Raw genomic sequence first — 13,586 nt, forward strand, 5'->3', positions numbered from 1 at the left:
CACACACACACACACACACCCACACCCACACCCCTACCCCTAATTCCCCAAACGCCAATTGTGTATCCACTAAACTAGAAAGTGTCTGAAGAAACTGAAGGGTGAAAATGCAGCCGAACAAACCAATACCAATACTATACCTTAATTCAGGATTATGGGAAATGTTTGCTATCGACTGTGTTCTACCACCGACAAAAGAAAAAATAGACCTGACCCTTCCTTACCCCCCACTCACCTCTTTTGTTTTCGTTGTTCGATTGTTATACAAAAACCTTGGATTGGCTAGTGTATTTCTTTTCTTCCTCCCAATGTGGTGGAAACTGGAATGTAAAAATGATTGTATCTTGCCTTTCCAAATAAAAATTAAAAAAAAAAAAAACAAAAAAAAAAAACCAACGTACGACAACTCTCCCCCGTACACCCAAGCAGTAAGTTGAGGCGATAATCTACACCGATTAAACGCCGGCGCGTGCACTCGGTCAGAGGTGCGACGAGGACCAAAATCAAAAGAAATATTTAGGTGGAATATTGGGGGTCACCGTGGCAACAGCACACTCGGGTCTCTCACCGAGCAAAAAACACTATAAACTGGACTAAAAACAAAGTCTAGACCTGTAGGAGGCGGAAGCGTTTGGTCGTCAAAGATGTGCGTTTTTATGTGTCTACAGGGTTCGATGTAGGAGGTACAACAACTCGTCACTTCCAGGTTTGAGGAGAAAATTCTGAGCTTGGAGACAATGGGAGTGAAAGAGAGTTTGGATGTGTGTACTCCGCACTCTGGGAGGATTTGAGAGGAAATGACACGTCCTGCAGCAGTTAAGAGACACTCTGGGTGAGAAAAGTTTGGACAGCTCCGAAGTTTGCGTGACGTCCTCGCATTCCTAAGCCGAACACTCGGTGGTAAAATCTCAGAGAATCGTAAAACCTTAACTGTGACTGTGTAAAAAACAAAAAAAAACAAAACTGTAAAAAGATATGAAAATACCAGGTCGACTTTGTGTCACCCGTTTCAACTTTCTGCTGTGAAGCGTGGCTGAGCTGCAGAGCCCCGAAGAGCCGCCAAAATTTTTTTCCCCCTTCAGTTTTTAAGATGCGCCGCCACCGAGAGCCGCAGCGCGCCATTTCTAATGACGCGTTTTGTCGCTTTGGTTCTTCCAGAGCTGCTGAAGGAGCGTCAAATTGAAAATCGGGAAAATCCATCTTTACATACGATGTCTCATGTGTCCCACTCTGCCCTTGTCTTTTCAGCACCCCTCCCCCCTGTCCCCCCCAAAAAAGGTCAACAGCACAGCATCTGTCTCCCTGGTGACCATCTCTCTTGGTCACGTGGCTACGTCTCCACGGCAACCGCAGGCTTGCCCGCTGTGAGTCTGGCGCCGACGTCCTCCCTCTCTGTTCCTGTAGGGTACGTATCTCACGTATGTGAGAGAGATGGAGGACAGAGCTGAGAGGAGGCTTTTTCTGTGTGGGAGGTGCCCGTTACTGTTTTATTTACATTCCAAAACGTACAGAACTGACACACACACACACACACATGCTGCAGCACAAACAGGGTCACAGGGCAGTATTGTTAGGCTGTTTCCTGTTGTCACGTTTCCTTCCTGTTGAGTAACTTTCAAGCTGCGAGAGCGAGCGAGCGAGCGAGCTTCCAATCGACCCCTGGCAGGCGTTTGAGCACAGCCGATTGCTATCACCACGGCAACGACCCATGCAGGAAAAGCATCAACGGGAGGGCGGGGAAAAACAAGCGAGCGAAGGAGCGGGCCATCGACAGGACGCAACAAGTCCGCAGCCGCCGGCGAGGAATCCAAAACGAAACAAACAAAAAAAAACAACACAACGCGTGGTTACAAAACACTTCCTCAAAGCTGGGCGCGTGCGTGCTCGGCCGTCGAAAAAAGTCAATCAGTTGTCGGCTTTCGGAGAGGCGACTGAGGTTACCATGGCGACGGCCTCAAATGGAAGGCCAATTTTGTCCTCAAAAAAAAAAAAAAAGACACGTTGAAGCTTGTTGTGGATCCACAAAGACACTTGGGCTACTGCTGCTTGAACTGCAATTTTCATGTCAAACGGTACCTTCACAGCAGCGGACCAAAATAAAAAAAAAAACAAAAAACAAAACCTGTAGCTTTTTTTTTCCCCTGGTGCGAAAACGATCGGCAAAATGTGACAGGATGATTCTGCTTCTTGTTTGTTCAGCGTTCAACTAGAGAAGTTCCAGCACAACAATGGCAACCTTTAGTTGCAAAGTCTTTAAAATGAATTATGGGCCCAGAATTCCACAAAGGGCGCATCTGACCTGCCACCTGTCGTGGCTCAGATCGCCAGATGATGAGAAGGGACCTTGACAATAACGTAATATTACAAAGACGTGTTGGGGATCACTCTCAGCTATAACCACACCAAATATGAGCTTAATGTCCGTAAAATCAGAACTGTTTTTGCGTTAGCTAAGGTGCTTGAGGACACTGAGGGCCAGATGGGGACAGTCAAGGGGCCACATCTGGCCCTCGGGCCATATTTTTCCCCTCGCACGAGACAGACTTCAGACCTAGCTTCATCTGCCCCCCAAAACTCTCTGTGTTTAACTTTTATTCCGGATAAAGTGGAATATTTCCGAGCCTCTGACAGACGTGTTTTAGGACCCGCTGAACGCCACAGCAGGTCCTAATTCAGTAAGAACAACCAAAATGAACACATTACACAGAAGCTAAAACACAGAGCGGCTAACGCAAAGAAACAAACTCACTAACTGATAAAAGCCACTGATGTAGAAATATTTGAGCTTATGTCAGGTTTTATTGGAAACCCGACATTCCACACTGATAAGAAGCCTTTAAATAAAATTAAACAACATTAATGTCAGCAACAGTTCTAATATTCTGAGAGTAGCCTTTTTGAACAAAGGTAGATAAAATACAGAATCTGTACGATAGGAAAGTCTGATGCTAGAACCAGCCGTTAGCTTAGCTTTGCCTAGCTTAGCAAACAAAGCCATGTAGTATAACCCCTTTATTTTTAATTTGTAAAGTAAAGAACATTAAAATGAAGCAAAGTGAAAATATTCTGAAAAAATAGCTTAAAAAACAGCAGATAAGAAATAAACATCTAGCATATAGTAAGAAAATTTCTAGCTGGAAACAGCAGTTAGCTTAGTTTAGATTATAACAGTTTAGCTTAGCATAAAAGATGGAGTCAGAAAGAAAGAGCTAGCCACATAGCATAACCCTCTAGTTCTAATTTGGAAATTAAAGAACTTTATGAATGAAGCAAAGTGAATATATTCTGAGACAATAGCTTTGAATAGCAGTCAATAACAAATGAACAACTAGCATATACTGGGAAGGTTTCTAGTTAGAATCAGAAGTTAGCTTAGCTTAGCGTATCTTAGCTCAGCATAAAAGACGGAATCAGAGAGAAACAGCTAGCCATGTGGTATAACCCTCTAGTTCTAATTTTTAAATTAAAGAACATTAAATGAAGCAAACTGAAACTCTTCTCTGTCCACTAATAAATGTATTAAAAAAGCTGTATTCATGACTTTGAATTTGACTTGTATTTTATTGCATTTTAACATATGTTTTTTGCTAGCTTTCACGCTAATAAGGAATTCGATGCCTCTGGGAAAAAAAGCCAAGCTGTTAGTTTACCGGTCGTCTTCAGGCGGTTTAGGACAAACAAAACAAGCCTTTTTGGTATGTTTTACTGTTTTCCCACAGGTTACTGACTAAATTAGCTGCAAAACCTGTTTGTCAATTAGCCTGCCCGGAGGAATCCGTCGTCTCCAGTGCATCTGTTTTCACAGCTAGTTTCTTGTTACTTACTTATTTCAGATCACTCAGTCAACAGATTCATTTTGGACTTTATGTCATCTAAATGTCTTTATTGTATCTCCACAGATAAAAACATGCACAAAAGAACTCGCTGTGAATTTGTGTTATTAGCTGCACGGGTAATGGATTAGCCTTGATCAATAGTTGAAAATGTTATATGAAGGCCAGCAGACAGAAGTTCAAATGAAGGTGTGATGGATGATTAATAAGATAATTAGGACTGAGTTATATTTGGTGGAGATGTATATTCAGGCGTTGCGTCGCCTCTGGGCTACAACTTGTCTGAGCCAAAGAGCCGACACGGGAAACCAAACGGATCTGCTTCAGCCGTGGAGGAGGGTTGTAACACCTCTGGGCTCAGAATAAAAATTTAAGGCCAGGATAAATTTGTATGATGATCTTTAACAAGCCCTGAGGGACACAGAAGAGTAAAAACCCTCCTCAGACCGGACGGTGACCCCGCTACGCTGTCTACGACCTACACGGCCTATTCAACAAGTGGCTCGAGGTCAAAAGGCAGTGAGGCTGAGTTTGCCTGAGTTAGTAGCAAAACTTATAACAAAGATCTGTTAGTGCTGAGGATATGTGTTGGGGATCAGCATCAGCTACTGCCTCACCAGATTTTAACTTCCATCCATCTTCGACTGCCTATCTGTGGTCGAGTCAAGGAGGAGAGAAACCCAGACCTCCCTCTCCTGGGGGATCCCGAGGTGTTCCAAGGCCAGAGAGGAGACAGAATCCCGCCAGTGAGTTCTGGCTCTGCTCCAAGGTCTCCTCCCAGTGGCACATGCCTGTAAAACCTCCGAAGGGAGGCGTCCAGGAGGCATCCTGATCAGATACCCGAACCACCTCAGCTGACTCCTTTCGATGCAGAGAAGCAGCGGCTCCACTCTGACTCACGACCACAGGTGAGGGTAAATCCAGAGTTTCGCCTTTTGACTCACGACCGACCGAAGCAACGGCGTCATGACTGAAGCCGGGGCACCACTCGACCCTTCTGTCACTTGGGAACAAGACTCCCAGATACTTGGACTCCTCCACGTGAAGCAGAGACTCATTCCCGACCCGGAGGGGAGAATTCCACCTACTTCCGTTTGAGAACCATGGCGGACCCAACCGCTTCACAGTTATCGTCATTTAAGTGCTCTTTAGGGTCTGTTGGCCGTGACAGCCATCTTAAATTAAGTCGACTCTAAAAGTTAATCAGTTAATGAGCATTCACACAGAGACGTGGGCAAAATCATAACTGTCCGCCTTCGCCTTGAGGTGGAGGGCTGTAATTGGTCTCTGCATAGGCTAGCGTGGCCGGTGCAAATATGATAATGGACCACCACAACCCGTCGCACCAAGACTTTTTTTAACGTCATTCAACGAGAAGGGGGTGTTGCCTGAAGCGTTTCATTTTTTGAACCAGACGGGTGGTTGTCAGAAAACGTTTAACCGTGGCGCCACGAGTGACCGGCAACTAAGCCTCGACTAGCTTTAACTGACTAAAAAAGCAGATTTAATCGGCTTTTTTTTTGGTTAGTGACGTGAGCATAAATAAGTCATTTTTTTATCTGTTTCAGTGTGCGAGTTTTGTCCAAATCAAATGAGAGGAAAAACTCCACAAGTTCGTCCTCTTTAAAAGCGCTGCTCCCGCTGAGGGTTCCTAAAAATAGCATCAAAACCAACACGGCAAAGCCAGATGTATTGTCTGTTTTATTACTTTTTTTTCTCTCCCCTTTTTTTTTTCTTCCTCCACAAAAATGCCGGGCCCTTTACTTCTTCTTGTGTAAAACGAGTCAAGCTTTTGCTCCCGGTTCCCGATTCCAGTCGTCATGAAGCACATCCCTAAACTCTTTTTTTTTTTTCAGCTCTCAGAAGCGCGGCGAGTGGATTTTCACCCAAACAAAGCTTCATTCTGTGATCCTTATCATCGGCTTCCCTCGTCAAACTGTCTGTGTGTGTGTGCAAACGTGTGCGAGCGCACTTTGTTTTTCTTTTTTTTCCCCCTTCTTCTCAGGGATAGCAAACACATCCGACCGCATTCCAGCCGCTCTGAACGGGGCTCACCTTGCGCGCGGGCCCAGTTCGGACTCTTCTGTGTGAATTTAAGACAGATGAAGGTCAACCTGCGGGAGGAACTTTCCCCCCCCTTCTCCAGCCTGTCATTACGCCTCGGTTAGCCTTTAACTTGGCGCTGTTTCGGTCGGAGCACTAAATCAGCTGTAAAAAAAAAAGAAAAAAAAAAAAGGTTGCTTCAGAGCAGCGCTGGGATCACGTGGCCCAGTAATTGCGGACGCCGAACGTGCCCGAACTGCGAGGCTCATGCATGGCTCCTTGGTTTTGTTTCGCGGCAAAACGACCTCTCTGAGCCGCCAAGCCGACGAGAGGCTCCTGACGAAAACTGGAGTACCCAGAACAACATCGTGAGATAATAAGGAGGAAGTGTGTGTGCGTATATGAGTGTATTATCAGTGCACGGTGGAGGCAAACAGGAAGCTTTCCGATGCCCACACTGAAGTAGGTTTGCTGAGCAGAACAGCGTTTGTGGTTTAAGCCAGTACAGCATTTCCTCTTTTCACTGAAGTACCTTTCTACACTGTGTATGTACTCTACTGCTGCGTGAATCGTGCAGTCCTTCAGTTAGTTTGTATCCAGTACAGCTAAGGGTCACGCTGCTAATCAGACCCTACTGAACTACCTTAGGGATGTTCAAACATAGATTTCTTATTTTAAACAAGAGTACCTCCGGCGGTACAGAACGCGCCCGTCGGTAAAACGTCAAGAGTCATCAAAATCTGAATCATGAGTTACCTGAAACAATCCTGAACACAGGTGTCTAGAGTTAGAGCACGGACGAGGTTTTTCTTGACCTTTGACCCCATGACCTTGAAATCAATAGGGATCATCCTCGCCATATGAGGTGTCCGGCTGTGCCGTTTCGCATTCCTATGTTGCGCCGTTGTGGAATTAGAGCATGGACAAGGTTTTCACAGAGGGTTCGTCTGTGACTTTGACCTTTAAAACCCCCAAGACCTTGAAATCAATAGGGATCATCCTTGCCACATGAGGCTTCCAGCTGCGCAGTTTGACACTTCTGTTTTAGGGGTTGTCAATTTAGAGCTCGGACAAGAAGATCTCCACCTACAGACGGACGGCACCACACCGTAATACGTCCCATCTTAGCGACGGGCATACAATAACAACAAAACAGAAATCCTTCGGACGATTTGCTCCTAAATGGTTACTAATGAACCTGTGGTTTATGAGAGTCTCATTGACACCCACCTGCAAGGACCCCTGGTGTAATTTTTAATTGGTAAAAGGTAAAATTGACCCATTTTTAACAGTGCTTTGAAAGTTTTTATTGTTTTCAGCAACAACTTCTCAGTAAGATCGAAGCCAATACTCCATCCGATCAGTATGAGACAGCGATTCATGCCGTCATTCGGTCTCGTTTGGATTGCTGCAACTCTTTGCTGATCGGTGTAAAATTCAGCCGCTCACTGTCTGACTGGGAAGAAAAAAAGCACGATCTCACCGGGACCCCGACTGGCCTTTCCTACACCGGCTTCCTGCACGTTGCAGAATTCTGTTAAAGATGCGATGACACGTTCACACCTTCACACTCCAACCGCAGCTCTGAGGTCCACAAACCAGATCCAGGCTAAAACCCATGAAAAATTAGAGCTGATCGTTTAAAATCTGGGCTGAAAACCCATTATTGTTCATTGTTCGCTGTCTTTTAGTCCTAGAGGACTTCTTGGTTATTCTAGTGATATATTTTTTATTTGTTTTTAACTTCGGTTTTATTAGGTTTTAGTGTTTTATTGAAGTGTATTTTATTGTGACGGTATCGACCTTCTACCCTGTAGCACACTTGGGTCAACGTGGCAATCTACAATACTGACAATTTGAGAAACATTTAAAAAAAAAACAATTGCTTCCTGTTTATGTCTTCATTATTATTCCACGCCGACCAGCAGCAAAGATATTCCAGAGTAATTGGACAGTCTGAGTCCTGTGGTTTATATTTCAGTGCACGATGCAAAAGTGTAAATAAGCTGACGCCATAAATAAATTTTAAAAAATCAAATTTTTGTTCAAAGTGGTGCACATGTTCAAGAAACAGCCCCTCATAGAAGACAATAACGACAGTAAGAAGCTTCTATTTTAGAGATATGAGTGCACTTTTAATAGCACGAGTGCTGGAGGAGCGTTCAGTTAGCTCAATCAATCAACGTACATTTATTCATGAACCAAATACATCCCCTTCCCATCCCTCAAAGGCCAAGAAAGTGCCTACTTTAAAGCAGAGGCTTAACCGAAGGACTACTAATGACTACAGCCAGGGTGGAAAGAAAAAGCGAGCTACCTCAAATGGTTTTTAGGACTGTGAAGTTGTCCCCTGTGGTCTGAAAGCGCCGCGTACGACTGAAGTGATAACTCCACTGGCAGCGCTGTGTTGCATGAGTGAACAAATAAGAAATACATCTTTAGTTGGGAGTTCCAGGGCTTGTTCCCGACAGGAGAACTCCTGCAATTCGACTTCTTTGTTCGAGAGAAAAACGAGAAAAAAGCTCTCTGATTTCACACTTTGGGACAGATTTACAGAACGAGGACGGCGCATTTATGCACTGCTTTCTTGCGCTAAAGAAAGATTAAAAAAAAAAAAAAGAAATCCCTAATTATGTGTGATCAGACATACACAGGTGTGGATTCATCATTGGTTCTCAAACCTTTAAACATTTGACCCACAGAGTAACGGGGACAGAGACTATCTCAACAACCATTGCGGTATTTCTGTCCATCCATTACTCTGCTTTTTTATCTTTAGGAACAGTTATGACAAAGAAATATGATCATTTTTACATTTAACCACTAAAAATGATCTCAGGACCCCGAAGTTGGTGCTTCACAACCCACACTGGGGTCCCTGTACCCCAACTATGGGAGCCTGGAGGCGTCAAAACACAAAAGGTGTCGGGATTTCCAGCTCGACCAACACGAAGGCGTAATTACAACCGGAAGCACCCCGGGAGCGCAAACCTCCGCCAAGGCCACGAGGTTCACTGTCCGCTAGGGATCCGTTCAAGAAATCCTGCATCCAGATGGTGATCCGGATCACCGCCGAACTCTAATCACTCGTTCCTTCGACGCTACCGAAAACAGAACCTCCTTGGCTGAGGTAAAAAAATAAATGTTGGAACTCTCATAAACTATAAGCAGCTTTACTAAGGCTTAAAACAGGATAAATGACTCAACATCACCTGCCAGAGAGGTAATAAATACTTTTATTTTTGTTCAAATAGATCTAAAATGTAACTACTGCTAACTTCAGTGACCAGAGACCACCGCAGATTAACTGAGGGTAAAAACAAGAGTAATTGTGTGTGTGTGTGTGTGTGTGTGTGTGGGGGTGTCTTATAGGTTATGTGATTCTAACTAACTCAGATTTTAAAGCAAAAACCAGTTTCACTACAAACCTTTTTTTTCCCCTTTGCTGTTGACAGTAAGACTTAGAAAAGCGTGACAAAACAGAGACATTTTGTCTTTCTTCTTCCGTGTTTAGAGAACGTGAGCGGGTGCTTTTTGGAAATTCTGATAACAAACAAAGAAGAGATCTGAACAGGTGGGACCCTGCACCTGCGGCACGCGGCGACTGGACCTGATTGGCCGAGGAGTCGCCCTGAACGTAAACGCCACCGGCTTGAGGGTACGGCTCTACTTTTTCAACATCTTCAGCTCTGCCACTTCCAGTTCTGTCTCCTGTCTTTTTGTCCGTCCCACTGTCTCCAAACCAAACAACATAGCTGCTCTCACCACTGTCTGTAAACCTTCCTTTGACCTTTGCTGACACCCTTTTGTCCCAAATCACTCCTGAAACTTTTCTCCATCCACTCCATCCTGCCTGGACTCTCTTCTTCACCTCTTTACCACACTCCCCGTTTTCCTGGACAGTCGACCCTAAATACTTGAAGTCCTGCACCTTTGTGTCTTCTGCTCCTTGTAGCCTCACTGCTCCACCTGCCTCCCTCTCATTCACACACATGTACTGTGTTGCTATGGCTGATTTTTATCCCTCTTCATTCAAGTGCATACCTCCACCTCTCCAGGTTCTCTTCCACCTGTTCCCTGTTCTCACCACAGATCATGATGTCATCTACAAACATCATAGTCCTGCCTGACCTCATCTGTTAGTCTGTCCATCACCAGAGCAAACAAGAAGGGGCTCAGAGCCGATCTTTGATGCACTCCTACTTCTACATTGAAGCTATCTGTCCCTCCGATAGGACACCTCACCACAGTCCTGCTGTCCTCATACATATCCTGTACCAGTCTAACATACTTCTCTGCCACTCCAGATTTCCCCATACAACACCACAGCTCCTCTGTCGGCTTTTTCTAAATCCACAGAGACACAATAAAGTTCTTTCTGACCCTCTCTGTACTTCTCCATCAGCATCCTCAAAGCAAAGATGGCATCTGTGGAGATCTTTCTTGGCATAAAGTCATACTGCTGTTCACAAATAGTTACCTCTTATCCAAGTCTTGCTTCCACAACTCTCTCTCAGCTCATAAACCTAATTCCCCTGTAGTTGCTCCAACTCCGTACATCACCCTTGTTCTTAAAGATTGGCACCAGCACACTTTTCCTCCGTTCCTTAGGTATTTTCTCACTCTCAGAAATGCCATTGAATAATCGAGTCAGAAACCTCACTGCCATCTCTCCTAGACATTTCCATCCCTCCACTGGTATGTCATCAGGTCCATCTGCCTTCCCCTGCTTCATCCTCTTCAAAGCTTTCTGGACTTCATGCTCACTAACCTTTTCCACTTCCTGGTCCACAGTTTCTGTGACCTCTATTCTCCTCATTCATCATTTCCTCAAAGTACTCCTTCCATCTTCTCATCAAACTCTCCTCTCTCAAGTCTAACCTGCTGCACGTCCTTTTCAACCATGTCCCTTTGTCCTGCCAGTTGATACAAGTCCTTCTCTCCCTCTTTAATACGCCTCCTGTTTTGCCTTTGCTACGTCCCTCTTTGTCCTACGTTGCATCTCCCTATATTCCTGTCTTCTCTCTTCAGTCCTCTCGCTGTCCCATTTTCTCCTGGCTAACCTCTTCCTCTGGATAACTTCCTGCACTTCTCTGTTCCACCACCAGGTCTCCTCCTCACCTTGGTAAAGGTCTGTGTAGTTTGTGGTAAACCCTTCAGCACTCTAAGGAAATATGTTGTTAATGTGGCAATCACGCCTTCGCTCTTCAGCTTCCGGAAGTTAAAAAAAAAAAAAATGCGGACGGTTATTTTGAATAAGTGTCTTCAGACGCTCGACTGATCGTGTTCACGAGGATGTATGTTCACACACGCAGGCACGCACACACACACAGTTCGGGCTTCAGTCAGCAGGAAATGGTGTGTGGCGAAATCAGCAAGCGAAAAAAAATGAAATAAAATTTCCCCTGGCACGCCGTGTGCGAGCGTGTTTGTGCTAGACTAACATAAAACTTTGCCTGGACAGTAATCTCGATCTTTGGTTTGGTTCTTCATTAGGACCAAACCAAAGATCGAGATTACTGTCCAGGCAAAGTTTTATGTTAGTGGCAGGACAACATACCAGAATCACTGAGATATTTAATGCCTTGTGCAGACAAAAAATGAAAGAACCAGAATTTCCCAAAGAAAAGTATATCCCTTACGTTGAGAAATGACAGTTATATTTGTTCCGGTCAGATCTTAAAAATAATATAATATGTAATTTTGTGTGATCTGTCAGAGCTCAGTATGTGTTGAGAATGACTCTCAGCTACTATTACACCAAACTGTAGCTCAATATCTGTAAAACTATCTGAGTTATAGCCCATTTTTGGGTCAAATGAAACACTATTATACTCGCTCTGATTTTAAAACACGAGCAAACAAAGTCTGTATGTCATTATGAGACGTTCATGTTCAAAATATTACAAAGTTTTGATTAGTGAGGTGAAATGAGCAACGTTTGCCAAAAGTTAGCTTACTTTGATGGGCTCTGTGCTGAAGCAGATCTTCCTACTGGGCGGTATGGGCTCCTCTTCGGCAGGGAGGCCGGGGATTTCAGAGCAGCTACTCTCCGGCTGGTATGGCTCCTCGTCTTCTTCGTCGTCCTCGTCATCCAGCTGGCTTCCCCCGGAGTCCTCCTCCTCGCCGTGCCCGCTGTACGCGCTGACGTCGACCAGATCTCCCTCCGAGTAGTCCTCCTTCCTCGAGCCGTCCTCGTCGTCTTTGTCCTCCTCCTCCTCCTCGTTGCTTCTCCATTCAGAGGACGGAGGCTCGCTCCCATCCGTTTCCGGAGTGGCGTGAATCTCGGCCTCCACTAGCCGCCCTTCGGCGTCGGACGCATCGGTTGAGGTGTCCCGTTCTTTGGCCTGAAGCTCCACCTCGAGGGCAGCGGCCGTAGCTAAGCCTCTGTCTTCGGTCGCTGCTGGCTGGGCACCAGACTCCTCGGACGAGGAGGAGGCACCAGTTACGGAGGACGATAAAGAGTTGGAGAACTGATCACTTGACAGTCCATTCCCATCAGTTTCTTCAACTGTGACCAGTATTTCTGTGCCCCTCTGAGTAGATTCTAGCTCTGCTGCCTGGACTTTTATCTCTGCCTTGGCCTCCTTACCTGCAGAGGGCGCCTTTGCCCCGGAACAAAGATAGAAGGACCGTATAGTCGTTTAACAAATTCACGAATTCTGATTTATGGACTTTTCCTTAAAAAGGGGCACGAGTTCTTACCTTCCTCTCTGGCTTACTGCCTCTGGCGGGAAGCTTGGGTTTCGGCGCCAAGGCGGGAGCGGACCGACGATGGGGGGCGTGGAGGTTGTTCTGAAGGTCGCCCTTCTCAAACGCAGCGCTCAGTTGGCTCACAGTGGGGCTGACAGCGTCGCCGGGGCCGACTGAAGCCGCAGCGGAGGAAACGGCAGCGGGAGCGGGAGCGAGAGTGGCAGCGGGAGCGGGGGGGTCGTCCAGTCGGTCCAGAGCTTCGGTAGACCCATTGAAGCGAGCCACAACGTCCAGCCGGCTGCCCTGGAAACCTGACGCCCGCTCCTTCTTCAGCAAGATGCGGTTTGTCGCAGCTTGCTTCTCCTGACAAAAACAAAGCGATCGATGAATTTAGGATGACTGGCTGCCATAAAAACCTCACATAAGACCTGATCACCGACCTGTAGAGTCCGCTGTTCGAAGATCCTCCTGGTCTCCTGGAGCTTAGAGAGGCCGATGGACGAGACGCCATCTGTTCCGGTGGCTTTAGGGTCGAAGCGGCTTACCCTGTCCGAGACCGTAGCACCGAGTTTCAGCAGGGCACTGTGGTTGACGTTCTCATTCAGACTAGAGGCCCTTGGAATGGACAGTTTCAGCGGATCATCCTGACCTGCTTGAGTAAAAATCAAACACAAGAGCAATGTTAACTTCCGGATTTCCAAAGAAACGCTAAAGGCTAAAAGGGTGCCAATGCAAACACTACCTAAGATTATAAGTCACGATCAAAAGAATTCCTGAGCTGTATGCATCTGTTTGGCACACAAGTCAATTAATATGAGTGTAAAGTGTTAAAAAGACCAATTTGTTTATAGTTCTGAAGAGAAGATTGTACGTCTGTAGATCAAAAGCTAATAAAAACAAGCTAGCATCTAGACTGCAGTCACTACTGATCACAGTCACCAGAGCCAGGCCCCAAAGGGCTGTCAATTGTTTCCTAATCAGTTTTTATTTTGTCAATTTCAGTTTCCCAAACGAAGG

The 13,586-nt window shown here is 45.7% G+C and overlaps 1 protein-coding gene across 4 annotated transcripts in view; it reads right to left on the reverse strand.

Moving 5' to 3' along the window:
* LOC108249602 (neurabin-2) overlaps nucleotides 1–13,586 on the reverse strand; it is a 39,557-nt gene that overhangs the window by 18,255 nt on the left and 7,716 nt on the right. For all 4 annotated transcript variants that reach the window (XM_017439082.3, XM_037978715.1, XM_037978714.1 and 1 more), the window contains exons 3-5: nucleotides 13,010–13,218; nucleotides 12,582–12,932; nucleotides 11,837–12,481 (exon numbers count right to left, since the gene is read on the reverse strand). In XM_017439082.3, coding sequence (XP_017294571.1) covers nucleotides 11,837–12,481; nucleotides 12,582–12,932; nucleotides 13,010–13,218 — 1,205 coding nt within the window. The remainder of the gene's footprint in view (nucleotides 1–11,836; nucleotides 12,482–12,581; nucleotides 12,933–13,009; nucleotides 13,219–13,586) is intronic.

Source organism: Kryptolebias marmoratus, linkage group LG12 (genome assembly GCF_001649575.2).
Source record: "Kryptolebias marmoratus isolate JLee-2015 linkage group LG12, ASM164957v2, whole genome shotgun sequence".
Taxonomy (NCBI): domain Eukaryota; kingdom Metazoa; phylum Chordata; class Actinopteri; order Cyprinodontiformes; family Rivulidae; genus Kryptolebias; species Kryptolebias marmoratus.